At 51.1% G+C, this 27,147-nt stretch overlaps 12 protein-coding genes across 12 annotated transcripts; 6 read left to right on the top strand and 6 right to left on the bottom strand.

Annotated features, from left to right (window-relative positions):
* Positions 1-3: 3 nt before the first annotated feature.
* Positions 4-2,658, bottom strand: sec23 (GTPase-activating protein SEC23; the record flags this gene model as incomplete). The annotated part of the gene is made up of 7 exons (XM_056965758.1): positions 4-28; positions 86-279; positions 336-1,433; positions 1,483-1,956; positions 2,015-2,309; positions 2,366-2,496; positions 2,566-2,658. The coding sequence occupies 7 exons, from the start codon at positions 2,656-2,658 to the stop codon at positions 4-6; spliced, it is 2,310 nt and encodes a 769-aa protein (XP_056825711.1).
* Positions 2,659-3,301: 643 nt separating this feature from the next.
* N7477_004094 (DNA primase subunit PRI2) lies at positions 3,302-4,922 on the bottom strand (the record flags this gene model as incomplete). Its single annotated transcript, XM_056965757.1, has 3 exons — positions 3,302-4,066; positions 4,119-4,687; positions 4,733-4,922. The coding sequence occupies 3 exons, from the start codon at positions 4,920-4,922 to the stop codon at positions 3,302-3,304; spliced, it is 1,524 nt and encodes a 507-aa protein (XP_056825710.1).
* A 630-nt stretch (positions 4,923-5,552) lies between these two features.
* On the top strand, positions 5,553-6,372 carry N7477_004093 (adenylate kinase ADK2; the record flags this gene model as incomplete). The annotated part of the gene is made up of 2 exons (XM_056965756.1): positions 5,553-5,724; positions 5,795-6,372. 2 exons carry the CDS (start codon positions 5,553-5,555, stop codon positions 6,370-6,372), a joined length of 750 nt encoding a protein of 249 aa, XP_056825709.1.
* A 431-nt stretch (positions 6,373-6,803) lies between these two features.
* N7477_004092 (thermonuclease family protein) lies at positions 6,804-7,926 on the bottom strand (the record flags this gene model as incomplete). The annotated part of the gene is made up of 2 exons (XM_056965755.1): positions 6,804-7,268; positions 7,390-7,926. The coding sequence occupies 2 exons, from the start codon at positions 7,924-7,926 to the stop codon at positions 6,804-6,806; spliced, it is 1,002 nt and encodes a 333-aa protein (XP_056825708.1).
* Positions 7,927-8,677: 751 nt separating this feature from the next.
* Positions 8,678-10,075, bottom strand: N7477_004091 (uncharacterized protein; the record flags this gene model as incomplete). The annotated part of the gene is made up of 1 exon (XM_056965754.1): positions 8,678-10,075. One exon carries the CDS (start codon positions 10,073-10,075, stop codon positions 8,678-8,680), a length of 1,398 nt encoding a protein of 465 aa, XP_056825707.1.
* A 1,422-nt stretch (positions 10,076-11,497) lies between these two features.
* N7477_004090 (putative peroxisomal carrier protein) lies at positions 11,498-12,682 on the bottom strand (the record flags this gene model as incomplete). The annotated part of the gene is made up of 4 exons (XM_056965753.1): positions 11,498-11,621; positions 11,674-11,911; positions 11,965-12,509; positions 12,579-12,682. 4 exons carry the CDS (start codon positions 12,680-12,682, stop codon positions 11,498-11,500), a joined length of 1,011 nt encoding a protein of 336 aa, XP_056825706.1.
* Positions 12,683-13,205: 523 nt separating this feature from the next.
* On the top strand, positions 13,206-15,903 carry N7477_004089 (calpain-like protease PalBory; the record flags this gene model as incomplete). The annotated part of the gene is made up of 4 exons (XM_056965752.1): positions 13,206-13,245; positions 13,312-13,669; positions 13,726-13,951; positions 13,999-15,903. 4 exons carry the CDS (start codon positions 13,206-13,208, stop codon positions 15,901-15,903), a joined length of 2,529 nt encoding a protein of 842 aa, XP_056825705.1.
* A 183-nt stretch (positions 15,904-16,086) lies between these two features.
* Positions 16,087-17,451, top strand: N7477_004088 (uncharacterized protein; the record flags this gene model as incomplete). The annotated part of the gene is made up of 4 exons (XM_056965751.1): positions 16,087-16,189; positions 16,246-16,346; positions 16,403-16,530; positions 16,587-17,451. The coding sequence occupies 4 exons, from the start codon at positions 16,087-16,089 to the stop codon at positions 17,449-17,451; spliced, it is 1,197 nt and encodes a 398-aa protein (XP_056825704.1).
* Positions 17,452-18,039: 588 nt separating this feature from the next.
* On the top strand, positions 18,040-19,339 carry N7477_004087 (uncharacterized protein; the record flags this gene model as incomplete). The annotated part of the gene is made up of 3 exons (XM_056965750.1): positions 18,040-18,329; positions 18,582-18,865; positions 18,939-19,339. 3 exons carry the CDS (start codon positions 18,040-18,042, stop codon positions 19,337-19,339), a joined length of 975 nt encoding a protein of 324 aa, XP_056825703.1.
* Positions 19,340-19,750: 411 nt separating this feature from the next.
* N7477_004086 (NAD-dependent epimerase/dehydratase family protein) lies at positions 19,751-21,002 on the top strand (the record flags this gene model as incomplete). The annotated part of the gene is made up of 3 exons (XM_056965749.1): positions 19,751-19,793; positions 19,847-20,008; positions 20,080-21,002. 3 exons carry the CDS (start codon positions 19,751-19,753, stop codon positions 21,000-21,002), a joined length of 1,128 nt encoding a protein of 375 aa, XP_056825702.1.
* Positions 21,003-22,105: 1,103 nt separating this feature from the next.
* On the bottom strand, positions 22,106-25,127 carry N7477_004085 (DNA topoisomerase 1; the record flags this gene model as incomplete). Its single annotated transcript, XM_056965748.1, has 7 exons — positions 22,106-22,240; positions 22,289-22,738; positions 22,798-23,037; positions 23,089-24,111; positions 24,132-24,596; positions 24,675-25,009; positions 25,073-25,127. The coding sequence occupies 7 exons, from the start codon at positions 25,125-25,127 to the stop codon at positions 22,106-22,108; spliced, it is 2,703 nt and encodes a 900-aa protein (XP_056825701.1).
* Positions 25,128-25,931: 804 nt separating this feature from the next.
* N7477_004084 (F1F0 ATP synthase subunit gamma) lies at positions 25,932-27,092 on the top strand (the record flags this gene model as incomplete). The annotated part of the gene is made up of 4 exons (XM_056965747.1): positions 25,932-25,987; positions 26,149-26,723; positions 26,777-26,945; positions 26,999-27,092. The coding sequence occupies 4 exons, from the start codon at positions 25,932-25,934 to the stop codon at positions 27,090-27,092; spliced, it is 894 nt and encodes a 297-aa protein (XP_056825700.1).
* Between the last annotated feature and the right edge of the window lie 55 nt (positions 27,093-27,147).

Below are 27,147 nucleotides of genomic sequence, written 5' to 3'. Positions count from 1 at the left end.
AAACTAGCTAGTACCGGACACCGCAAGTCTAGAGACAGTTAGTAAAGGAAGTAGATTTGACTTCGTTGGACAATGGGGAACTCACTTCATCAGGTGATCCATAAATGTCTGGAGCGACACATCATCAGTAAAGATGGTTTGTGCCGACACGCCGCCACCATATCCACCGGTGGTGTGGGTAGTTGACGGGTTCAACTTGGACAGTAGGAAGCGGGCCTGGGATCCACCAGCGTCACAGACAATGAAACGGGGCAGAGGGAACCGGTCGGCAATGAGTTCCTGCAAAGCTATCAGTAAGAATTCTCGACAGAAGAGGGAAAGGTGGAGTCACGAACCCTGGCATCCTCCTTGGGCTGCTCTAAAAGCAGCTTGAGGTTCTCGTATCCCTCCTGTTCATGGTAACCAGCCTTGCGCCATTCGGCAATGGTCTCGCCGTGGAAAATGAGGATGTGGAAGAAGGTATCAAGAAGGAGAATATGCGCGGGCTGAATGGAAGCAGAGTCGAGCAGCACGGGTTGGCTGCCCTCCACTTCGAGGGAGTAGGAGTCCAGGGTGGGCTGGATCATGACAAGGGAATCACCAGCATCTTCGTGATTCAGAACGTGACGATAGAACGCAGTCTCGTCGGGAGAATTGTTAAACACCTGCAGGAACTGGCTTCGTCGCAAGTGGAACATAAATTGTGGGTACAAAGTGAAATTCTTTTCCAGACGGAACGATGTAGGATCGTCCTTACGGTAGTCGGCAAAGCGAGAGCACAGTCGGATTAACATCCGATCCACCCAGCGCAAGACGTCCGGACCATCGTCAACCTCAGCCTTGAAGACGGCAATCCGGGCCATAAGCACGGCAGCGGCCTCCTGGTCGAAGGATTGTGCCAGAGTCGGGTCGCCTGCAGGTCCGCTGAGGGGACGCGCGATGGTAGTCACCCGAAGGTGGTAATGCCCAGAGGAATGCTGATAGTATGTCAAAAATTGCATCATACCCCTTTGAGGGCCGGGCTGCACAGCAGCGGGGCCACCTTGGTTGGCGATCTCGAAGTATACACCATAGCTGGAAGATGGGTCGATACCACACATCTTCCAGGCACATGTGTTACCAATACCACACTCCGTCTCGCCGACAGAGCTCGATTTCTTGTTCAAAGAGATAGCATGACCAATGAGACCCGTGACCTTCAGCTCCTTCGTCGTGAGAACCTCCAAAGATGCGTTGAAGCCCATGAGGAGGTTGTCGTTGGCATCTTTGTCGAACACGCGAACAAATGATTGCTTAAATTGGGACGATGTGAAGCTATCCGTGAGAAGCATGTGACCACCGGTGTAGTTGGAAAGGTTCTTCATTTCCAGAAGACCGACTTGGTCCAGACATCCGGCGAAAATATCGACAATGTGACCGTTGTTTGCGGCACGCTTGGCAAGGGCGTCGTAGAACTATTGCTCGTCAGATGGAACACACCAAGCTGAAGTTTCAGGACTTTACCTTAACAGCCTTTTTGTAGTACTTGATGTTGTCGCGATCAATGTCGTGGTGCGAACGAATTGGCTCTTTGAGCTCGGGAGAAACCACATTTCCAGGACCCTCGGTAGCTGGGCCACTGACAAAATTCATGATGCGGCCTCCAGCATTTTGGAAAGAAGTTTCTAGCAAGCCAACCGCAACGCTCAGAGCTACACCGGTGCAGCGAAGGGCACGCTTGTCATTGGCGACAGGCCAAGGGTCACGCTGCATTTGCTCGAGGACATTGGTGATCTGGAACTCGGCCTGTTGAACTGGCAGAAGGAAACGGGCAGCTGGAGGGAGGGGAGGGCGCTGCGGTTGCTGAGGAGGCATGCCAGGGCGCACGCCTTGAGCAAGGCCTAGCATCTCCTGAACCTGCTTGGAGGTATAGTCTTTGTTGCCTCGGAAGACATACGACTTGGCGCATTCGGTATATCCGAGCTCGTGAACTTGGGCCTAATGATCAAAGTTAGTATTCGACTGTTGTATCCTGGACAGGGGTTGTTGCTCCTACCATTGTGCCGTAAGTGATCAGACCGACCAGCGCATTCGGTGGCAGCAGGGACAAGCTCATGATGAGCGAGTCCTTGACGGCCTGAAGGCTGTCATCCTCCTGGCAAGTATCGACCACAAACAGGAAGATCGGGGGAGCAGGGGCTGGCCGCGCCAATTGGTACTCGATCGTGGTGCTGGAAGGGTGGAGCTCGGGTGGTATCGTGTTCTCCGTAATGTCCTTATAGTGAGGCGGAAGAGGGTTGCGCATCAAACAGAAAGGGCAGATCCAAATCCGGGCGCGGATGTCGACGGTGCTAGACGGAGATTATCAGTTCACCGCAAGACTGGCGAAGTCAACAACGGCACGTACGCATATGGGTTGAGAACCGCCCGGCAGGGCTGCTTGCAAGTCACCGGTTCATACTGAAGCAGTGGAGACTCTGGCTTCTCTTTCAGGGGGGTGTAGACGGCAGCAATGGGGACGACCAGGCGGGAAGCTTCCTAAAGATACAATGTTAGGGATGACGCGACACTTGGACATCGGGCAGGTGGCCCAGGGAAATACCGCACCATGCGAGAGCTCGGGAAAGTGTTCCAGCTCAGTCGGATACCATCGCGGTCCTCCACATCACTCCATTGATCCTTCAAGGCCTCGAAATCCATCGTAGCGGGTGGCGGTGGAGGTCTCGGTCCAGTGTTGACAAGGGAGGAGGGGTTCTTTACAGCGGACGGTCAAGTCGCAGTAAGATTGGAATCGGACTTCTCCAAAGCACAGACAAAAGAAAGACGGAGCTTGACCCAGTTCCCAGGAAGTAAGCCCCGAATGACTAGGGATCGATCACAAAGGTGGAGTTGGGGCGGTTGTGTGAGGAGATGCCCCCATTAAGGCCAGAGTTGCAACGCTTCTGGTCTCTACCCGTCACCGTATCCGTTGCCCATATAAGTCGTCCCGCTCCCTTCATTTTTTCTTCCATATTTCTTCCACGCCAACGCAGAATATAACATTTATTTGTCAACTTCACTCCTTTCAATGATGAAGTTGTTTCCGCGTCGAGCGAAGAACGACTTGACCCGTTGCTGGGCACCTGGTTTTGAAAGGTCGTTCCGATCCTTTCGGATTCACTGGGAATCAGCTGTGGTCACAGACCCCTTGTAATGTTACGATTTATGGACTGTTTCTGTGCCTGTAATGAACCTGCTATTGCAGAACCTCCTAGTTTCTCTGTGTACAATCCTATTTCCAAACGCCAATCGAATAGCCATCACCCGCGATGGACTTAAAGAAAGAAAAAAAATATTCACATGCTCAAACATCTCGGCTCGGAGCTTTGGCCAGCTGCTTCAACAAGTAGCTGCGCTTAAAGTAGGTATTCGGATGAACGATTGTATCCAAGTCAGCCTGGCTCCACGTCCCATCCTCCTTGACCTTTTTAATCTCATTCTTGTGTGTCGATTCGAAGACACGATTGCACGCAATATGATATCGTTGCTTGCCTATGTCCTCACGCACTCCGCGTAGGACCTCTTTGTCACTGACGCCTGTTGCCTGCAGTAGTCCAACGAGGTTGTCAACGGAGTAGTGGCGGTACGGGCATCCGTGAGTCTGACCAATGCCGGGGTTGCTGTCGCCAAGGATCTTTTGGCAGGAATAGGGCGCGTATCCCCGGCCTCGGCGGTTAACATCACCGCCCACGTCACCGTAGGCGTGACGGATGTTGTATTTGTACTGAGAGTTGAATTCGTCATCGGTCTTTCCCTTGAAGGACTGGCGCCAGAAGAGTATACACTCTTCTAATGAGAGACCAATGCCCTTTAGGAACAAGGTGTATTGAAGTCGTCCGAAGTGCTTCAAGTGGTGATTCTTGCGCAGGTTCATGTGTAGGCTGCGCATGCACAGTGGGAAATGTTGAGAAAGCGCGTCGATAGAGCTTGCTCTAATCTCCGCTCCGTCGACATGCCCTTCGCTTTCAGTGTAAACAGACTCGGCGCTGCCAAAGTTCTTAGAGAGGTGGTTGAGGATGGGGGTGAGCCGGTCGTCCTCGTCTAGACGGGGTAGTGCTCGGCTTGTGAGCTAATCTGTGTTAGAAAAAGGCTATCGGGCTCGTACACTGGCCGAGACATACCTCCAGCGAACGTTCCAGGCGGGCAGTAAATTCCGCCATGATCATGCTTAGCTGTTCTCTTCCAGGAACATAGGCCTTACCCCTCCGCATATACACTGATCTTCTCTCGACGAGTTCGGGAACTTTCTCCCAGTCAACTTTGTACCATGTCTCATCACTCACCCGTTGCAAACCAGGTGTCGCGCTAGCCAAGTGCTCGGCAATTTCATTTCGTTCAAATTCGCTTACTGGATCCCAGTCGAGACTCAAACTTTCAATGAAAGCGCGTCGTTCTCTCGAATCGTCCTTCTGGAAGCGGAAGCGGAAGAGCATGGTCTCGGCGCGGGCAAATCGGCGGCGGAGGTCCTCTGTGGCGGAGAAGGCCAGGCGGAGGATGAAGTGTGAGTAATGGTCCTTTTGGCGTTCATTTTTCAAACGCGTGTCGGCGGCACCATTTGAAGAAGAAGTATTGGCGGATAGAGGGAGATATTTCTGGAGAAGAGGAGTAATGTGTTGTTCAGTCTCCGCGGGGGATTTGTTGCGATAGGAGCAAGCTTCGATCTCGGCGAGGACTGTAACGGTTTCAGTAGCTGCCAAAAAAAAAAAAACAAGAAACGGAATTGCGCCTCGCGTACCTTTCAACCGATCAATGGCCCATTGTTCAAATTGCTCGAGGGTGATCTCGGCCGTCGGCGGCGTGTCGTACAGATTCAGACGGTACGGATAGTCCTGCTGCTTGTAGATAGGTACAGCGAACTGCCTTTTTTTGTGATCGATGGTATTCCTGCGTTTGGGATCGATACGGTGAGCATCCTGTCGAATCATGATGACGAGTTGGAGTCGTGAGATATGCCAAAGTCCGTTGCGCGCTGGGCAACCTTAGAAGATTCCTCGTTATCAAACCGATTGGGGGCGACGCGACACGCGCCGCGCCCCATATCACATGACCTTAATGACTGTTAGCCTTGGGAATCGGGCGACAACACAACAATTGAGATGCATGTGAAGAACTGCCCGTGCTTTCGCCATTACCGAATCTCCATTTCCCCGTTTGTCTATTGTACTTTTGTCTTTTTCTTGCTTGCTTTTCTTGTAGCCGAGACTGTCACTGTAGCTGACCTTGTTGGGCCGTTCACTTCCTTTCCCTCGGACATTCAACATTCCCTCGGAGCTTCTCACCGGAGGCCCAAGCAAGCAACTGCATGCACCCCCACAAAATCGCAAATTGGTAATATGCGCTAGGCATTGGGGCTTACAACGCTTGTACCTGCTATCTCGGCTCCTACTTCTACCATGAATTAGCGAAAGAATATCGCGCTTCAGCTCTGCTTAAAACGTTTGGCCCCCTTCACTACCGCCCCACAAAATTCCCAGGAACGGGTTTACCCGGGGACAATTTTATATCGGGGCCTCTGCAAACGACGTGACGACACACCGACAAGACAACGCCTCAGCATGTCGCACACCACGAGGCAGCTAAAGAAGGCTGCGCGCATCATTCTCGTCGGTGCTCCGGGTGTAGGAAAGGGAACGCAGTCCGAGCGACTGCTCGCGCGCTTCCCCCAGTTGGCATCCATCAGCTCGGGTGATCTTTTGCGAGAGAATGTTCGTCGTAGGACACAGCTTGGTACGTCTCACTGGCTCTAGAACACATAATTATGCGCCGCAAAAGACCCATTGCCTGACTTGAATCACAGGCAAAGAAGCTGAGGCCGCAATGCAGTCTGGCAATCTGGTCCCAGACTCGATGATTCTCAGTCTCATCTCCTCTGAACTGGCATCTAAGGGCTGGCTCAAGCCGTCTTCGTCACTCAATACTTCTTCTACTTCCGCCACATCCACATCCTCCTCGCAGCCCGCCGCTTCATCTCCCCAGATTCTCCCCACTGCCTCCTTCATTCTTGATGGATTTCCCCGCACTGCTGCTCAAGCAACAAGCCTTGACACCTTGGTCCCCGTGAACTTCGTGGTGCAGCTCGTCACTCCACCCTCCGTGATACTGGCACGCATTGCCTCACGCTGGGTTCACGAGCCATCAGGGCGGGTGTACAACACGGACTTCCACGCGCCCAAGGTCCCCGGCAAAGACGACGTCACGGGCGAGACATTGACACAGAGAGAAGACGACTCAATCGAAACATGGCAGCAGCGGCTGCGAAAATTCGAAGAGACCAGCAGAGCTCTTCTTGAGCATTACGAGCGGCGCGGGTGTCTCTGGCGAGTCGAGGGTAATTCGAGTGACGAGATAACCCCCGAAGCTATTCGCGGAATTTGAACGACGATTCTGCTAGGGCTGACTCCTACATATATGCATATCTTTAATTGGGCTCTCATATACTTGGCACATGCGCGATGATTGCCGGTGCTTTTTTATACCCCTGTGATGGTTCAGGGCCGAGGATCTCCGAAGTCGCCTCGGTGCCTTTGTACAGCTATACTCAACGTGATGTACCATATCCTTACAAGCGGAATTAGCTCTAGTGCTTTCCTTGATAGTGCTTCGCTCACTCAGTCATATGATTTTCTTGGGCATACACCTGAAGGGTCAAGCACGCGTGCCGTATATAAATATGGGCCGGGCCATCTTGTACGTTGAGCCTAGAATATAAACATTGATTGATTTTAAGGGAAAGTGTCGCAGCACTATGTTCAGAGACCTGAATGTTTGATTCAATTGACTTCGTTCACTCATGTCGTAATGTGCAATCATGATTTAGACTTCCGTTTTGCGCCATTGTCCTGCGGATCACCCATGCCCATGCGAATCTTATATTCCCTCGGACTTTCCCAACCCGACCCAACACGACGATAATCCTTCCAAAGTCCTTTAGCCCTTTTCTTCGCCCACCACTCGGCACGACGATACTTCTGCTCCATCGCCTCGCCTCCGAATTCCGCGCCCACCTTGGCTTCGTACACGGTTGCCAGACCGCGCTTCAACATCTCATAGGAGACATCGCGCCTGCGGAATGGTGGAAAATCGAATGCGCGTCGGACATATACGCTTCCGACAACGCGCTGGTATTGGTCTTGTCGCCAGACGAAGGCTCGTATGCGTCGGTTAAGGAGGTATGATGTTAGCCAGGCGTGGGAGTCGCGGGCAAATGGTTGTTCGGGGCGACCGAAGTGAGCGAGTTCGGGGGCGTCTATGCCAGCTAGACGGATGTGGATCTGATAATTGTCAACATTATTAGCAATAATAGCTTTTTTTGAGGTAAGTACTGGGAAGCGTGAAAGGTGGAGGTGGTCATGAATGCGAGTGTCAGGAGAGGGTAAATCGAGAGAGACGTACGGTCTTATCCTTTAGCTCCTTTTTAGTGGTAGGGACCTTTTTCCATGGCAGCCAGCCCCATCCAGCAAGTCGGCCCCCAGGTGTGTGGTATATTCTGAAGTTGTCACCATCGCCAACGCTGGTCACTTGGCCGAAGACCGTTCGGCGGCGGAGAAACGAAGGTGAGATGCTGGCGGCATCGGGGAAGCGGCGCAGGTAGCTGCGATGGAAGCGCACTGCGAGTAGAATACCGCTTGTCAAGAGAAGGGTTGGAAGGATTGTTCTGGCCTCGGTGAAAGCAGTCCAGTCGAGAGGGGAGCTGTTGTTTGTTGATGTGGGGTGCGAGGACCAGCTTCCGAGGCTAGACTCCGAATGTTCCTTCTGGTCATCGCTTGACTCGGAGCTCCATGGTGGCCATCTCATGCTGTCCCCTGCCTTTGCTCTGGCAGATGTGGTGTGGAGACTTCCCAAAGTCAGGGAAGAGTGATCGCCGCGTAGGAAGTCGGAGGCCGGCCTATCGTTGCCGAAGATACGCGATTGCAGACCCAGGCATTTCATTTCTAGCCTAACATACAGGTGAGCCCGGTTTTCGTCGTCTAATGATGCTGCTACGAAACTACTAGAATAGTGGCCTCTAGCTTTTTGAATCCGCTAAATTGATATTAGTATTAGATTCGACGACAATTTTATATAGTCGAAACGCCTTAGCTCTACAGCTAGTGATGACGAAGTACGGCCTTTAGTATCCCTATAGATAAGGAGAGCGCCTGTAAACAGAAGCTTGATTTAATCTACCAGGATATGCATCAGCTTTAATACCTAATGAAGGGCAAGCATAAGAATGTATAACATCTGCAGCTGATATAACAATTCTTGTGTGTGTTAATTCAGGAATTATTACTCTATTATCTACTTCTAACATTCTAAATTGACCTTCTTCTAAATCACTTTCAGGTACTATATAAGAATCAAATTCTATAAATTCATCTTCTTCATTAGTAAAATCAGGATATTGGTAACTTCAATATCATTGATGACGGTTGTTTTGCGCTTTGAAACTACGACCCCACGAGCCCACTGGGTTGCTTCTGCTTTCTGATACCAAATCTATTTACAAATTACTTTCAAATGCGTAGAAGGCTGGAAAGTTATCGAATCCTGAGAAGACCGTTTTTACAAGAAAACAAAGGGAACATTGAATATCCTGCTCATATTACGTACATAGTTATCATAAGCTCACTGGTGAGATTCCTTGGCCTCATTTGCTTTTTCTTCTCTCCTTCTCATCAACTCCTGGCGATTCAGTATACTAATCCGGGTCCCACGCCAAAACCCTGTTCTCCATCTCCTCAAGCTTTCTCGTCACTAGCCGTTCCATCTCACCCTTTTGATTTTCGTCCAGCAAGTCCAACCGCTCTTTCCATGCCTCGCTGGGATCGTCGGTCTCCGTAGGCCCAAAGAACCGCTGGTCGATTTTCTGCCAGTAGATCGCTTCAAACGCAAAGCTGTGCAAAATCGCATACGCCACCCAGAATTCTCCGCTTTCCCAGCTCCGTTGCATCTGATCCGAGAGCCGGCGCTGGCTGTGCTGAGCGTCCATATCTTCACAATGCCTCATTGCCGTGAGGAATGTCTTTGGGCGGTGATCGAATACTCGGGCCCAGTCCTCGATACCTTCGGACCAGTATTCGGGCTTCTCGATAAGGAGCCACCATGGTGACGCGTATGAAAACTCCACCGGTGCTGCATATGTGAACTCCCAGTCCACCACACCGGCAATATGCATAACCTCATTGAGAAGAATATTGGCTGGCCCGAAATCATCACACCAGAGTTTGAATGGACCATTCTCGAAACTTGGCAGAGACAGTTTCTTGTCCCTGGCAAGCGTGTAAAATAGCTGTCTTGCAACAAACTTCCGGCGACAGTCATCTGCAGACTGCACCGCATCATTCCTTTGATGCAGTAGATGTTGGATGTTGAGCTGTGCTAGGGCTTCAATGTATGAAGATGCTGTCTTGAAAGTGGCATCTAAGGATGGAAGTTTTGATCGAGGCAGAGTCCCTAAACGGACAAGCTCATTCATATTCATTGACAATGGACGGCTAGTCACTTCCCAGGAAAAGTCATCCACCTGATTAAGGGACCCTATTTTGGGGAATTCATCTGGCCGAGAAAGCTGCAGCAGGATCTTTGCTAGTTGTGTATATAGCATACCAAGTTGATCTTCTTCAATTTTTGGGTCGAGGACTCCCCGCTCTTCATTTGGACATCCTGGTGTGTTGAGAACATCATACATGCTTGTCGTATGTTCTATGTGGCTCATCATAATGCAAGGGCTCAGATTGAGGGGGCTCTCCTCCCGTGTACCCGAGTGAAGAATGAATGGAACTGGAATTGATGTCTGGTCTGAGATATATCGCATCACGGCAACTTCGTTCTGAACTTTTTCCTCGGGAAAAAGAATGGCCCCAGGCTGTGAAAAGCGGATGTTGGTGGCGCTGTACGTGTACTTCATTTGTAATACGATATTGAAAGCCCCCTTTCGAAGGATTGTAAACTCGGGATCGGCACCAGAATCATGCTTCAGGATAAACTTCCCAATCGGTCTCTTGACGTCGATATCAAGAAACTGAAGCAACCAATTGTCGGAGACATCGTCGGATTGTTCCCATGCGACATCGTCGTAACACATCCGGGGCTCCATGTTTTCAGATGCGTTGTGGGGCGATTAGGATGGAAAAGGAAGGTCGTGACTGAAGAGCGGTCACAGGAGTTATAGTGCAGTATGGTCCCTTTATCTGATTGAGTCGACAGAAATACTACTGTAAATAGAGAGCGAGACTTGCAGTCCATCCATAACCTGGAGAAAAAGTGAAACCAGAAACATATGAGCCATGAGAAATCGGGAAAAATCGCGTTGAAGAGGAAAAGGAGCGTCAAGCAAACACCCAAACATAACCTATCCCGCCAATCAGAAATTCACTATGTGAAACTCGAAGCACAGTGGCTGGAACGCTTATCAGCTATAAGTATTGGTTGTTCCTGTTATAGCCCTTCATTCGATGCACTCTGTGGGACTTGGCTCTAGCAGTTCATGCAATGTCAATACTTTATGTCAGGAGCTTCCGGGAGCCTATACGTTTCCACTAGCCACATTAAGTACATTGCTAGAGCGAGGCACGGTGCCTCTTAATGCTAATCATAGGATCATTAGCATGGCAGCCCCTGAAGCGCTTACGTAGAGTCATTAACTGGTCCAAATCCAGACACTGCCTATAATGTCTTGTCGAACTGAAATAGGAGCTAAATAATTTAATAGGCTATGGCTACTCGATTTATAAATATACTCATACAGTTAAGATGGTAAGAGGTGATGTCTCTATAACTGGAAAGGTTTCAAGCCTTTTCGTCGCCGCGTGCGTTAGCCGCGCGCTCTGTGTGAGCTTTGTTTATGGTCGTGTTCTATTTTAGCTTTTACAATGCTGTACTTGAGCTATGTGTTCTGCGACTTCCTTTGCTCAATGTTTTGGTTGTTCTCAAACGTCAAATTGTGACATTCTATTTGGTCTGATACGTTTTCGAGCCCTTTGATTTTTTTCTTGAGCATTGTAGGTCTCCTTATCACGGATGTGACTTGAAAAGGAAATTCAGATGAAGTTGAGCTTGACGGATGGCTTCCTAAGAAGCACAATTTAGAGTTAATATATTTCATGAGGCTCCCTAAAGAAGGAACATCTTCGGGGACATATCCACAGTCATCTCGATGTATGTATTCCTGCTACCTAAATGATTTTGATGCATTGTCACTCTCAACGCCTACGCGAATCAATGACCTAAACTGCATGCATCCACAATCTGTCAACAGAACAACTTCATGTAGCCTAGCGTAGGTCATCAAGTGTCCAAAACCCAGTGTGAAAATTTGAAAGAATAAAATAATCTATTTCCATTTACGGCAGGGTACATCACGCGGCGCCTCCAAATCAGAGAGCCGGGTATGTCTTGACTGTTCAGGAGTATCACAAAAGGGAGTACCGGAAGTACTAACACGCCGACAAATGACACAAGTCAAGTCAAAAGAGAAAATCATAGGCACAGATTAGGTAGAGGTTTCCATAGAACTACCTCATTTCAGGGTGGCGGACAAGCTGGCTTGGGCCGCTGACGCAGCAGTGTCAACTACCTTCTTCAGTCTCTCCTTTCTGATCCTCTGGATGTATGCAAACAGAACGACGAAGAGGAGTTCCATCCTATTAGAATGTTAGTATATGAATATTTGAGTGAATGCACTGCAGATCGTACCTCTCCTTGGTCATCATTAACAGGCCTTGCACCAACAGGCCCTTTGTAATCTGCGGGCCGATACCCTTGAACAAAGACAGGGGGCCTTCGTGCTCGATAATATACTTCATGACTTCACCGAAAGTCTTAAAGGGCTTGCCCTGTCGGCTCGGTGGGGGACGAGACTGCAGACCAACCTTGGCCACGATCAAGGGCTGAGTGGCAATGGTTGCCAGAGCCTTCGACATGGCACCGAGGACTACTGTGGTGTTAGCGAACATAAGGCCCGAGGGCGGAGTATAATTGACTCACAGAATGCCTCCCAGGGCTTGAGGCTATTCTTGCCGGGGAAGAAGACATCCTTCAGACGTTGGTAGGCGCCGTAGGTGATGGCCGGGTTGACGACAAGGATCAAACTGGCCTTGAGACCGCGCCACAGGCCGGACCAGCCGTCCTCGCTCTCGACAACCTCACGACCTGTCTCAATGAGGCCCTTCTTCTCTCCCTTCGGTTGTGTCTGCTGGCGGGTTGTAACGACCGATACGGGAATGGTGAAGATCTGGGCGACCGCGCCGGCGACGGCACCCAGGGACAGCTCGATCGCGGTACCGGGTTGTGTGTTGCTCTTGTTCGAGGCCATGTAAAGGGTCCGGACAATGCTGTACCAGTAAAAGTAGGCAAAGTTGGTAGACGCAACACCTAGCAGACCACCGGCGATTCCCGAGTATAGACCGGTGGGACCTTCCTTTGCGACAATTTTTTTGATGGCGTCCATAGTCGATTCATAGTGTTCGACTTCTTGCACCCCAGCATCTCCCTTTGTCGACTTGACTTGGACTTGCAATTTCGTCTTGACCCTGGCGTGAAGCAAAAGCGGTCAGCGGGTCTGATTCCAAAATGCGGAGTTTATCAGATCAAAGTCTCACAGATCCAGTGGGTATACAATGGCGTTGGCAAGCACGGCGCCCGTCGCACCGGCGACTGCGCTGCCCCATGGTGACAAGCGGACAGGTTTCGATTGACCGGTCATGATTTGTATCGACCAAACACCGGTTCACGAGTCGAGATAGCGACAAATCCGAAAAGCAAGAGGCTAAAGGGGGGAGATCGGAGCGGGGCCTCTGAACGACACTTGCTCCGAAGACGAAGGAGCTATGGATGGTAGTGACAAAGGGTCAATAGAATCCAAGATGACTTGAGAGAAGGAGCACCAGGAGCACTCAAGTCATAGTCATCGATGTCACCCGGGAGAAGGTGACAACCGGCCACAGGCATGAGAAAACGGCCTCGGCGCGGTGATGAAAACGAGCCGAGGTCCACCGCTCCCGCCGACCAGCTGCATATCCGAGCCGATCATAGCGGCTAGGCCAGAGGAGTCGTTATGATATCTGTTATGACTGGCTGTTTCTGTTTATTCCGAGAAGATCTAGCTCAACAGTGTATATGGCGTTGTTGTCATCAAAGTAGATGGTCGTAGAGCCTTCTGGCGGGGCGCGTCGGCTCCAACACATCCGATCGCCAACTTTCACTGGCTTACACCAAACAAGCGCGCCATGTCTAAGACCCCATGGGCAATATGTTGCTCAAGCACTGGTATGTCATAGTCTATCCGACCCCGGAATCTTTGACGATTGGTGAAATTGACCGGCAATTAGCAAGCCGAGGGGGTCATAGCTACCGCGACCACTCAGAAAGCGGCTCTGGATGCTGCGATCGATGCCGCCGAGCACTACATGAAAGCCTTGCGCCTGGCACCCGCAGACGATAAGAAGCAACTCGACTCCAAATGCAAAGAACTTCTGACCCGAGCCGAGAGGATCAAAGCCGCTGCCGATTGGCAATCGGTTGCTCGGCAAATAAATACCAGCTTGCGGCTCCCCGCATCCAAGCGAAAGCTCACCACGCGTGAAGAGATCATCATTCTCGAGGGTGCTAAACTAAACGGCTTCATATTTCCGCCGTGGAATCGCGCCCCTCTGCCTTCAGAGTTCGCTACCATTGATGGCCAGCCTTTCACGTACGTGTTCTCATGGTGCCATGATCGTGCTGTGCGACCATTTTAACTGGGCCTAGGGATGCACCAGATCTCCGCATATCTGAATTGCAGGGCGATATTTTTGCGGGATGGAGACGCCCTTCGGACTTGCTGCGGGCGAGGAAGTTGGACTGGACCCCCGACGAGCAGCCGTTGGTCTCGGTGACAGGGCGAACCGACCTCGTGCAAGATGTGTTGACCGACTGCTCGGTAGTTGCTAGCCTTTGCGCGACTACCTCCAGATCCGAACGTGGGTTGGCAAAGGTACGAATTGTGATATTGTAATGCTAGACTGAAGCTAACCAGCGCAGCATGCCTCGCCGGCAATGTATCCATGTGCGGAGAGTCCCGAGGAACCGACTTTGTCACCTTCAGGGAAATACATTTTCTCCTTCTACTTCAACGGATGCTTTCGAAAAGTGGTCATAGACGACCGTCTGCCATCTTCCAAGACGGCACGGTCGCTCCATGTGATTGACCGCAACCATCCTAATTTCTTATGGCCTGCCCTAGTCGAGAAGGCGTACTTGAAAGTTCGCGGTGGCTATGACTTCCCGGGAAGTAACTCGGGAACAGACTTATGGGTCCTCACTGGCTGGATTCCAGAGCAAGTCTTCTTACATAACGACGATACCACCTCGGACGAGATCTGGGGACGATTGTTCAAGGCCTTCTCATATGGCGATGTGGTTCTGACGATCGGAACTGGCAAGCTGACAGAGCTCGAACAACAAGGCTTGGGCTTGGTAAGTGAGCATGACTACGCGATCCTAGACATGAAGGAAATCAACGGGCGTCGCCAATGTCTTCTGAAAAATCCTTGGGCTGGCGCAGAGCCAAAGATCATGCAGAATCGTGCAACTGAGCACGATCATGATGCACCATCTCTTTCTCCAGGAGTCTTCTGGATGGATTGCGAGCAGGTCTTGCAAAATTTCGAGCACCTTTATCTCAACTGGAATCCGGGTCTGTTCAAGTACCGCGAGGATATTCACTTCACGTGGGACTTATCTCATGGCCGCGTTATTGCGGGATGCTTCGTGAAGAACCCGCAGTTCTCTGTCCGTAGTGAACTGGGAGGAACTGTCTGGCTGTTGCTGGGCAAACACTTCAAGACGGATCACCATTACTACTTGAAAAACCACGGACCAGAGGCTGGAGTGCTTGGATTCATCAGCATCTACATATTCCAAGCAGACGGCAAACGGGTTTCTCTGAGTGATGGTGCCCTACATCGGGGACCTTATGTGGATTCTCCCAACACTCTCATGAGACTTGAGATGCCCCCACGGACAACCTACACGGCTGTGATCTCAGAACAATCCCTCCCATCATCCAGTCAGAATTTCACCCTCTCCGCATTTTCGACTTCTCCAGTGTCCCTAGCTCCTTCCCTTGACAGCTACCTTTGCTTGAGCAAAGCCAGTGGTTCGTGGACCGCTCTGACTGCCGGCGGGAACGCAGAGTCAGCCCGGTATTCATCCAACCCGCAGTTCAGCCTTCAAGTTTCCGAAAAGACCGATGTTTCCATTCTACTTGAATCCACAGAAGCCGAGCTTGCAACTCATGTGAAGCTTTTCTGGTCTAATGGCCAGCGCATTGCCAGGGTACGAAGCAGAGATATCATCGCAGATAGTGGCGACTACCGTCGAGGATGCGCTCTGGCAGAGGCCCGATCTCTTGATAAGGGGGTGTATACTATCGTCTGCTCTACATTCGCCCCTGACCAAATTGGTCGCTTTACGCTCTGGATTTCCTCTACGATTCCGTGTGTGGTGCGACCATTAGCTTCCGAGTCTGCAGGCCGTCGAGTCACCCTATCTGGAGTGGGCATCCTACCACCCGGAAAAGACCGGATGCTAGCTCCCTTGCAAATATCTCGCCTCACACGCATCAAGCTTATAGCCCGGAATAAGTCATCCATGATCGGCTCTCGGACTGTAGCCTCGTCCCCCGTGTTGATGACCGTGGAGTTGGGACAGGGACCGTATAAGAAGACTCTCGCCGTTTCGGAAGATGGATCACATTGTGATTCCCCGTCGGGAGTCCGAGTGGATGATTTTGACTTGTCACCGAGTCTGGATTCACAGGGCCAAATATGGATTGTTATTGAGCGTATAGGTGGGCCAGGTGGACAAGTAGAAGACCATTTCGAGGTTGAGGCTTTAGCAGAGGAGCGTGTGGACATTGGAGAGTGGATTCTTGAAGACGCATAAGAGCGGTCCATTTATTATATAGCCAATTAATGAACTTTGACCACGTTTCTTTATTCGGTATTTCCAGTACGCGCACCTTGAACGGCGTCCTCCATAGATAAGACTTTATCGTTCTCCGCACGGGCGGAAAGCTCCAAACGTCATCTGGCTTCCCCCTCTGTGAACATCTTCAACAATTCGACCATGGCAAGCAGTGTTCCCGCTGGTCTACGAACGGCCGATATTGGGCGCTTTGCCCTGCGCGCTGCGCAGATCGAGAAGGCTAAACCGGTGGTTGCCTACTGGTGTAAGTGTGCGCACTTCCCCGCGAATGGGACATAAGCTGATCAACCAATGTGGCAGGCAATTTCCATATTGTGAATCAAATCATCGAGCGAGGCCTTCACACCTCAGACGACGAGATCAAGCTCTATACGACTAACCTGGTGGAAAAGCTAGAGCAGGTCCATCGCAATTTCACCCCGCTTCCCCTGGCCGTGACTGACATCAACGAGAACAGGTCAAAATTGAGAACCCGGACAATGAGACGATCACGGATAACGTTGCAGCCAGTGCATACATTGAACAATTTGGATTGGAGGTCTTCGGTCGCGCCGAGGCGGCTATGACGGCCAACAAGGTCACCAAGTGAGTATTTATGCTGCGTTATGATCAAGTCAACAAAGTCTTATAAATTCACGTAGGCAAACAGCAGACACCTTCCAAGCGGCGGCTACATTCCTTGAGCTATGTCAAATCTGGGGAGACCTTGAACCTGAGATTGCTGGAAGAATCAAATTTGCCAAATACCATGCTGTCCGAATTGTGAAAGCAATCAAGGCCGGGGAAGACCCCAATGAGACGAACCCCGTGCCAAAGGAGGATGAGGAGCTTGCTGTCGCCGATCCTGATGTACAGGCGTTCGATGAATCCGTCGCAGAACAAGCGTCCAAGCCGAGACAGGCCTCTGTCGAGGAAATTCCGGATGAGGCCGATCGTCTGGGTCGACAAATGGCTCATCAGTCTTCTCTTGACGCGTCTCTCCACCCGTCTCGTGCATCATCACTTCCAAGACCGCCTACCTCCACAACTCCGGATATCCCCTCTGTTCCACAGAGTGCCCCTGGTTCTTCAGGCCGAATTAACAATGATGCGCCCTCGGGCGGCCTGGAGCTGCCCTCGGCACCAAGCACCTTTGGAGACTCGAGCGGAGTCCTCAATCTACCAGACACACCTGGCTCCCACGCACATCACATTTCACAGCCTTCCAATACTTTCCAGTCTTTCCCACCGCCGGCTAGTCCGTCAGTGCCCGCGCCGGATCCTGCTTCATTCTACGATCCAACTAGTGCCAGTGCCCACCTCCCGCCCCCCTCTGCGCCTGCAGCTCGGACTCCCATTGCTCCCCCTCCTGCTGCGCCGAGTCAGCCCACGCATGGGGTGGATGATAATTCTATTGCTTTAGCTCAGAAGCATGCTCGGTGGGCAGTGTCAGCAATGACGTTTGATGATGTTGACACGGCTATCAAAGAGCTGCGGAACTCTCTGAGATACCTCGGCGCGATTTAATTGTAGCAAACCCCATTTATCTTTGCTCTTAGGATTACTTTTGAAGTCACATATACAATATATTGAAGTTACGGGGTCGGCTTGGTGAAGCTTAGCCTATTTCAAGTTATCTGTTCATGAGAAGTCGATCTATTTCACCGGGAGTTTGTCAAAACACGTTGAGAAAGAGGTCGGAAAAAATAAGAGAACAAGACCTCTAGGCCTTCCCGCACTATCTTCTTCTTCTGGCCACAGAAGGCACATTCTTGTTAATACGTGCTCATTCTTCGTGTTGAAGAAAGAACACAAAAAAGCAGAGTAGTCGTAGAATATTATTCTCAGCAAACAGACGAGCGCATGCACTGTCCTAATGTAAATTGATCTCTCAGCATGCAGCTCATCGACATGCTCACTTGTTCCCTCGTTTAGTATTTTATCTTCATCTGTGCTTTTCTTTTCAATTCTCGTTGCCACTCACCACCATTACATTCCTTTCTCGTCTTGACCTTCGAAGTACGAACAATGCCACCACCAAGCACCCGAAAGACGTGCGCGAATATTAGCGACACAGTGTTCCATGAGCCAGAGACCCCTACAGGTTTATCAAGAATGGTGACAGAATTGTCAATCAAGAGCAAGCTTGATGAATTTCGTTTGTTTTTCGACCTGAAGCAAGGACCATGGGACAGGCTCCGAGGCCAATTGAACACCCACGTCCAGTCAAACTACTCTTGGACAAGTCTTAGGGACAGCAAGACTCTGCGTCTTCTGTGCGCCGAGGAATTTCTTGAGGAATACGCAACCAAGTATTGGGGTGACGAAAATCGAGAGAATAATCTGATTGAAGATCGTCTCGATGGGAAGGATAGCGGTTGCAAATACCCCGATGACGAGACACCGTAAGTAGCCTGCTCCAGATGACCATCGATTGCTACTCACTCGAGACAGGATGATCGATGTCCTTGTGATCCTCCTCGAGAAATCATCCAAGTCCAGGCGCACTTCGACGACGCAGGACGTGAGCTTCCCTAATCTGACGGTTCTGCTACATTTTCACCATTTGAGGTTTACTTTGCTGATTGTTTCAAGGTACCGAACACTCGTTCTGATGAATCTATTGCGACTGGCGCTGTCGCCGGTTCTGTCACCAGAAAGAAAGCCATCAAGCAAATGCTTGATGTCAACCAGCTTGATTCTACCATTTCGACGCCGCTACCGAGCGTCGAGATTACTCAACGATTTCCAAGTCGCCAGAAAGAAACCGCAGGAGGATTGTTCGGTCCTGGGCGTCTTATTACCGGTGGTTATCTTGCTTCTCCGCGCGCTGCTACCGAAGGTCTGATTTCTCGATATGATTTGATGAGCATGTCTCTGCTACGTCCGTCGGTAATCCCTGGTCAATTCAACGCCTCTGCAGGCCTTCTCCGGAAGGATGGTAAGCCAAGCCAAGCCCAAAGAAAAAAAACACCAAAACCGCCAATTGTTGACTAATGCTCACCGATTAACAGATCCTCCAACCACAGAGGTCGTTCAGCGCCCAAAAACGCACCCCGGATCGAACATGTTGGCCACCTACTTCCTGGTGACCTCATCAGAATTCGACAACCCACAGGAGCCCGTATGCGTCCCTTTCGAATTCTACCATGACGCGGACGACTTCCTGAACAAAATGGAGAATAAAGCCGGCGACGCAGTCTCCCAGCAACTACTATCTGAGATGGTCTGCCTGAACCGGTGTTACGCGGTGGTCCATCTAAATTGGAGCGGCGTCTCGTTCGTGATTCGCCGTGGCGGGCAGGATCTGCAAGCACTGGAGAATCGAGTGATCTGTGCTTGGAACGCGAAAGACGAGGGCGCGCTCAACATGATCGAGTTTGAGATTGGGGTGACTCTCAAGCCTGATATTTGAAGATTGCCACGCAGCCTTGCAGAATATTAAGTCAATGAACCCCAGATCGAAGGAAATTCCAGAACCATGGGACACACGGGTGACGAGATGTCTCGCCGCGGGTCCACTGTAGTCCACCATAGCCCACTTAGCCCGAGAGACTATAGATCAACCGCGTTAAGGGGCCTGCGCCATGGGAAATTAGGGAAGGGCGCGGGATAATGTGCTAAAGGATGTCCTAGGGTTGAGGAACGATCCTGGAATTTTCTACGGCGCCGTGTGGAGCATTTCGTGTCACTTGCGTCCTTTGCCTCCCACTTTGAGGCTTTCTATTTCTCCCCCTCTTCCAACCCCCCTTATAATCATTGTCTGTCTCCCCTTCTCTTCCCCTCCTCTCCCTTGTGTCGGGAGGAATTGCTGTTGTCTTCCACAATGGCCGACAAAAAGCCCGCTGTTTTGATCATCGGTGGCCTTGGTGCGTTCCCCTATTTTTCAAATCTCGGGGGTTCCCCGCTAACACTCTAAAAGGCTTCATTGGCCGTCATCTGGCCCTCTACATCCACGAAAACAATCTGGCCTCGGAAGTCCGTATTGTTGATAAGGTCTTGCCCCAACTGGCTTGGTTGGCTCCCGAATTTAAAGAGGCCTGCTCGCAGGAAAAGTTCGTCCAGGCCGATGCCAGCCGAGAACGTAGGCGCCCCGTTTACCCCGACGCTTAACGAATTTGCCCCCTCTAACAAGTGAATGTTTCCTTTCTGCAGAGCATCTTCCGCGCGTCTTCGACCGTGCCAATGGTGAAGAATTCGACTACGTGATCAACTGCGGCGGCGAGACACGACATTCACAACCCGACGACGTCTACGAAGCGCGCTCCTTCGTACTCAGCTATGCCCTCGGCAAGGAGGTCGCTAAGCGTGGAATCCCCGCCTTCATCGAATGTTCGACCGCGCACGTTTACAAGAGCGGATCTTCGCCGCGCAAGGAAAGTGACAAGCTCCAGCCATGGCACAATCTGGCCAAGTGGAAGCTGAAGGCGGCGGACAAGCTGCTCACTATTCCCGGTCTGCAGTTCTGTGCGATGCGTCTGCCCCACGTATACGGTGAATACAATCCGGGCTACTTTGCCATGGGTATCTGTCTGGCGCGCGTGCACCTCGAGTTGAAGCAGGATCTCGAGCTCCTCTACTCCAAGGACGTCAAAGTGAACACTTTGCACGTCAAGGATGCCGCCAGTGCACTTTGGGCCGCGGCCGAATGGCGCGCCGCTAAGGGTCCGCTGGAGGAGTCCAAGGCCTCAGAAACGGTTGCCTTCAACGTCGTCGATCATAATGATACCAGGCAAGAACACTTCGCCAAGGCTTTATCCGAAGTGTTTGGTCTCAAGGTCACATTCACCGGTACCCTGATCTCCCAGTTAGCCAAGATGAACCTAGACGACGTGGTTGACGACATGAACGAGGTCAGCCTGCAGACATGGGCTGAATTGATCGAGAAGAGCAAGATCGAGCGGCCCGGTCCAATTGGACCGTTCTTGGAGCTTGACGTGCTCAAGGATCAGGACATGTCGATCGACGGCTCGCACTTTGAGCAGACAACCGGCTGGAAACCCAAGTACGAGCGTCTTGACGCCGATAGCATCCGCGAGATGGTCGAGAGCTACAAGCGCATGGGCTGGTGGCCCTGAACAAAGTGCGACAAAATACCCCCCCTTTCTTTTCTCATACACGGTCTCTTTGGATCGTTCTCGAAATTCGCATCGCATCGCATTGTGTCCACCAAGAGCATTTCCCCTCCCGTTAACCCCGCCAACACGACCCCCTATGATTCCCGTCTCAACCCTTTCACTTCACTTCTCTTCTCTTATTCTCCCTTCCCACTAGATACCAGACTCCCAGACCTTACGCTCTCCCCCATTCTACATTGTCAAATTTGGGCCTAGCAGCCCAGTACGGACGATTGTACTGTAATACCTCTCCACTGGTCGGGATGTTATTTTTCATGCATATATCTTTGGCCTTTACGTGTACCCTCACGGTCTTACCATTCATTCGAGCATTTTGCATATTGAGCCCATACTTCCAACAATTCCAATCCATTTTCAAGGTTACACCCGCATGTGATAATGTCTTCTAGCGGCGTGCTATAAGCAATTTAGAATTGACTTGAAGTTTGTTTTCAACATGGTGGGTTCCGTGCTGTAGGAGTGGGTAATAACAAGGGAGGGCATGTTTCCCTGGTTCAAGACGGCCACTGGGTGAACGATGCATGATGCACGATGCACGATGACGATGTACGCAGTTCGCGTAGAGGTTCCGCTCCGGGACTGCGTAGTCCTCTTATTCGGAGCTAGGTGCGATTTATTGATTTCTACAATTAGTAATTTACATTGCGATGGTTTGAAATAGAGGTAAAAGTACATTGCGGTCCTTGATCTTTCTTTATAGACATCTATGAACTGACCAGCGTCAGTGCGGAAAGGCAACGGAATTTGCCATGTCAAATGCCACCAAGCTATAGATGCGATGCGTGGTTTCAGGTCTCCTTTTTTTCTTTTTGTCTTTTCTTTTTGGAGTTTGGTATGCGTTGATGTTCCGTTCCAACAGGTGCGACTATCGTAAAGCATGCGATGCGGGTCCAATTGGGTGCATCAGACGAGAAAAAAAAATTGAGAGGGGGATCCACCCTATCTCATGCAAGAAAAAAGAAGCGAAAACATGGGACACAACCCCACTCACCAGATAAGAGGAAATATAAGAAGATAGCAAAGGATTCGGACCCAGTTGAGAACTAGAACTCCCAGTCCTCATCCACAGACTTGATAGCCCACTCAAACTTCTCGCGCAAAGCCTTAGAGAAGAACTTCTCAATGGGCACATTGAACTTCTTGCTGAAGACGACCGTGAGGCGAGGATCAATGTAGTTCTAGAGCGAGTTAGTGAAGGTCGGGTTGCATAGAGAGAAATTACTCACGATTTTCGATGTGCCCAGGGCAACCTCCTTGTTGTCCTCCTTATCTTGGGCCTGAACAGACATTGTGGCCACACGCTGGTCCAGCTTCGTGATCTGAGCTTCAAGTTTCTCAACAGTAGGACCTCGGCCTTCGGCCTCAACCTTGCCGATTTTGTTCTCCTTGTCGAACTTCTTCTTCATCTCCCCGACAACTTCCAGGCGCTCGTTGAGCTCGGAGACCTTCATCTCCTTCTCGCCATCGGCAACTCGCTTTTCGTTGTCTTTCTCAAACTTCTTCTTGATCTTCTGGGTTTGCTCCTCTATCAAGAAGGCCTGATGTTCCTTAATCCATTCCATGTCAAGGTCCTCGTCCCGTTCAAAGAACGCAGCACCCTTCTTTTTCTTGAGGTTGGGTTCAAGATCAAGCATTTGCATCTTCAGACGCCACTTTTGGTAACGGAGACCTTTGATCTGTTGCGTAGGAAATCTGTCAGATTTGAAACTTCGGGGACGGCTTCAGTTCAACTTACCCGCTCACTCATCTTCTCCATGGCATTGGCATGCCCTGCTGTAACTGTGCGCTTGTGGTTACACAGAATGGCAACCCTGCGATTCGCATCGTTATAGGCCTTGACCTTTTCGATAACGGTGCCCGTCGCCTTCAGTTCCTGCAGCAGAGTGCTCATAGTGTAAGAAGCATTGTAAGTACGGAAGACCTTAGCAGTCAGACCAGGCATGTAATTTTGCAGGTGCTTGTTGAGAGCGGATGTCTACGGATGTCAGTGAAATGCCAATAAACAAGATTAAGGATTTGCGCTTACCGTCAAACGATCAAAGATCTCATCACCGTTCTTCTTGGGAGCCTTCTTGAAGATCTTCAAATTCTTGAAGACCTGAGGATCGACTTGGACTTCATCGTAGAAGCGGATGGAATCTTTACCTAAGAAATCGAAGACAACCGTGCAGGGTGGCTTGAGAGAGATGTTCTCGTACTTCAACGAGCAGCAGCCGACAGTCTCGGCCTCGTCCTCGCCCTTCTCATTACCAGCACGCAGAGCGAACTGATCAATGAGATACACAGCTGTCGCCTTCTGACGCTCGACCATGAGGTCATTCTTAAGATTCTTCTGGTAATCTTTCCGAATCTTGTCGATGTACTTCTTCAGTTCTCGGGCTTTCTCAAACTTTTTGAAGTCGCTTTGACCCTTGACATCGGAGTTCGCGGCCAGCATGACGTATTTGTAATTGCCGTTGATGTTCTCCTGCCACATGGCGAGCCAAGTGCCCTCCTGGTCATGTTTGACCTCCTTCCATCTGTGACCTGGGGGCGGGGGTGGCACGGTGGCTTCTTTGCCAATGTTGATAGTAATTTGCTCAGGCTGCACGCGAGTCTTGACATGACCAGTCTTGGGGTGCTCACCACGGCCTCGGAAGAGGGAAGGAGGTTCAACGCGGAAATTGCCCACCTTCTGCTTGCGACCGTCCCATATGCAGTATTGGTACATCGCTTCATCCGCGTCTTTCTTGGCCTTGAGGGCCTTTTTTTCAGCAGCAGGCAGATTCCGCTTCTCCTCACGCTGCGCATCGTAGTATTCAAATATAGGCTTGAAGTCGCATTTGGCAAACTCTTTGATATCGACTTTGTTACCTTGAGGGTCCTTGGCACCGCCAGTCTTCTTGATGATATCCCTGAAGTCTCCAAAGAAGTTCTTCTGGAAGACAGGGTTCTCAACGTTGTGAGTCGAGTTAAGCATACTACCGAAGAACCCAGCAACCTCTTCAGCATCTGGGTGAAGTGTAATCGGAACGCCGTCATACTTCATCTTGACGTTCTCGGGAAGAGGCTCATACGGCGGGGGAAGACCACACCGTTGTGCTCCAAGGTCGTCCACTTTTTGGTTCCGTCACCCTTGGCGGGGTCATCCCACCAGCGGTATTCGTCCTCCTCGTCCTCCGCTTCTGCACTCTCGGCCTTGACCTTGCCTCTGCCTTTCTTCGCACTACCGACATCGGCCTTCACCTTCTGGACCGAGGACTTATCGCCAGTCTGTTCCCTTTTGACACCATTGGCTTGGTTTTTGGCCGCGGCCGGCTTGATGTCTTTCTTTGCGGCTGCTGCTTTGCGCGCAGAGGGAGCCTCCGCCTTAGCCTTGGCCTCGATCTTCTTCTTTTGCGCAGAGAGTTTTCGCTCGATAGGCACGTCGGAATCGGACGACTCGCCGATGGCCGTCTCAGAGGCTTTAGGGAGCTTTCGTCCGTTGAGTGCCAATGGAACGTCGTCGTCAGTTTCGGGGTCTTCGTGTTTGACGGAAGTTCGCCGGCGCTTGCTCTGTCGAATGGTCAGTCGCTGAAACCAATCGCGACCAATGTCGCAAAGGGAAAGGTATCGGGGCTAAATAGGGCGTACCAGAGGTTGATCATCCTCGTCACTGCTGTCAAACTCCGCGTACGACTTCTTCTGGTCGATGCTTGACCGAGACTTGCGTTTGCTCACGCCGCGCGCGTCCTCATCGGCGTCGTCCATCTTCACATCCTCGTCCTGCACAGCACCAAATCGCACAGATACACCAGGATCAAGTTCACTGGTTGTTGATGATTGGCCGTTCGACTTGGCGGACGGGGGTGTAGCTAGACGCGCAAATGGTCGCATGTTAGCAAGTCCGGAAATGAGATGAGAAAGGCAGAGTAAACATTGTGAAGTGAGAGGGAAAGTGATAGAAGGCGGTTTCGATGAAAGATGCCCTCGAAAGAGAATCGAGACGGTGGTGTACATATGGCAGCCGAGTCAACCTGGGGAAGACTTACGATTGGCGCGGCCATTGGCGCGGACGAGAGGAACATCATCCTCAGAAGAACTCATAATCGCGGTTTGAATGCGTGGAAGCAGCCAGAGTGAGCGAGGAGAAAAGAAACGGGTGTTGGTCCGAGGAAATGCCCTCGTGCGCGACTTCGGGCAATACGAGCCGCCTGATAGAACGAAGTCAAGGAAATCCTGGCCAATGGAGAGAGAGTAGAGTTCAAGAAAGCAGAAAAGACATCAATGACGATCAGGCGAAAGGTTGGGTGGGGAAAGGATGTACCCGGGTGGAATAAAGAGGGATGAGAGACCCGAGAACGACAGGCAAAGAGGTAGAGTCTTTGGGGGGAGAATGGAATGGAAAGCGAGGCCTTGAACTCACGGTGATGTGGCCTGAGGCATAAAATTACATAACTGTCCTGAACGGGTTAGTATCTGTTGTGAATTCTTGCCTGAAGACTCAGGCATAAGTAGCAACCGCGGAGTGACATAAGCAATTTTAGCAGAAAATTGATCTTTTCTTTCTTACTCTAGAAATGGTGATGAAACGTAAAGCATATAGACGTTGATTCACGACAGATTAGATAAACGCTAATTATCTTAGCTTCCACTAGCTTTATTTCTATACGCATACTGCAGACAGGTGCCTGTCTTCTGAGGCAGCGAAATGCGCCGGAAGCCGGAACGGCGCACCGTACTATGCCTACCACTTTCGGTTTAGCGCCGCACGGGAGCCTAGGAGGTTGAACTTCGCACTTCCCGACCGTCTAGCAACCAGCAAAGAGAGGCTTCTGCATCCTGCCCTGCTCTTCCCCTCCTTCCCCTCCGCAGTAACCTGCCATCTAGACTCTCGTCATCCCCATCGCAATGTTCTCCCGTGCCGTTCGCCCGGCCATCAGAGCCGGCAGTGCTGCCGTCACCCGGTAAGTCTCCTTCCGATGCCCGCTCGTGGCCGGTTCTCTTCACCCCAACATCCGTCGATTACCACCACGGCCACCACGGCCACCACGGCCAACCGCGCCTCCCGGATCAATTGCATAGGCGAAAGTGAGAGGTGTTGCATTGATTGCTGACTCTAATGAAGCACTGCCCCTCCCAATGCCGCCAACTTCGCGACTCTGCGTGAGATCGAAGGCCGTCTCAAGTCCATCAAGAACATTGAGAAGATCACCAAGACCATGAAGATTGTCGCCTCCACCCGTCTGACTCGCGCTCAGAAGGCTATGGACGACTCCCGCGCCTATGGTCAGACCTCCAACACTGTTTTCGAGCAGGCCGAGACCAAGCCTCTGGAGGAGGGCAAGACTCTTTATGTCATTGCTAGCTCCGACAAGGGTCTTTGCGGTGGTATTCACTCCGGTCTGGCTAAGGCCACTCGTCGCCTCGTGGCCAACGACCCTAACGCCGATATCGTCATCCTCGGCGAGAAGGCCAAGGCTCAGCTCTCCCGGTCCATGCCCGAGAAGATTCTCCTGAGCTTCGCCAACGTTTGCAAGGACATCCCTACCTTTGCCGACGCCCAGGCCATTGCCGACCAGATCACCCTGCTCCCTACCGACTACAGCAGCGTCAAGGTGCTCTACAACTCCTTCATCAACGCCCAGAGCTACGAGCCCACCACCATTGAGGCTTACTCCGAGGAGGCTATCACCCAGTCCGGTAGGCAATGCCCATATGGCGGCTTCCATCCAAGCATACTGACTCTCAAATAGCCAACATCGCCGCTTACGAGATTGATGATGAAGCTCTGGCCGGTCTTCGCGAGTACTCCCTCGCCAACAACCTGTTCTGGGCCATGGCTGAGGGCCACGCCTGTGAGATCTCTGCTCGTCGCAATGCCATGGAGAACGCCTCTAAGAACGCCGGTGAGATGATCAACAAGTATGTTTTAACCCTGATACGTTCGAGGCAGAGTAGTTCTAATATCTCTTCAGGTTCCAGATTCTCTACAACCGTCAGCGTCAAGCCGCCATTACTGGAGAGCTGGTCGAGATTATTACTGGTGCCACCGCCTCCGCGGACATGTAAAAACCTTCTTGAGGTTCTTACTCTACATTGTGTAGACCTGTTGATATCTAGATCG

Source organism: Penicillium maclennaniae, assembly GCF_028827695.1.
Source record: "Penicillium maclennaniae strain IBT 15551 chromosome Unknown utg000003l:1.0-5670915.0:1.0-5674809.0, whole genome shotgun sequence".
Lineage (NCBI taxonomy): Eukaryota > Fungi > Ascomycota > Eurotiomycetes > Eurotiales > Aspergillaceae > Penicillium > Penicillium maclennaniae.
The sequence above is the reverse complement of the archived record's forward strand: the minus strand, read 5'-3'. Positions and strand labels throughout refer to the sequence as shown.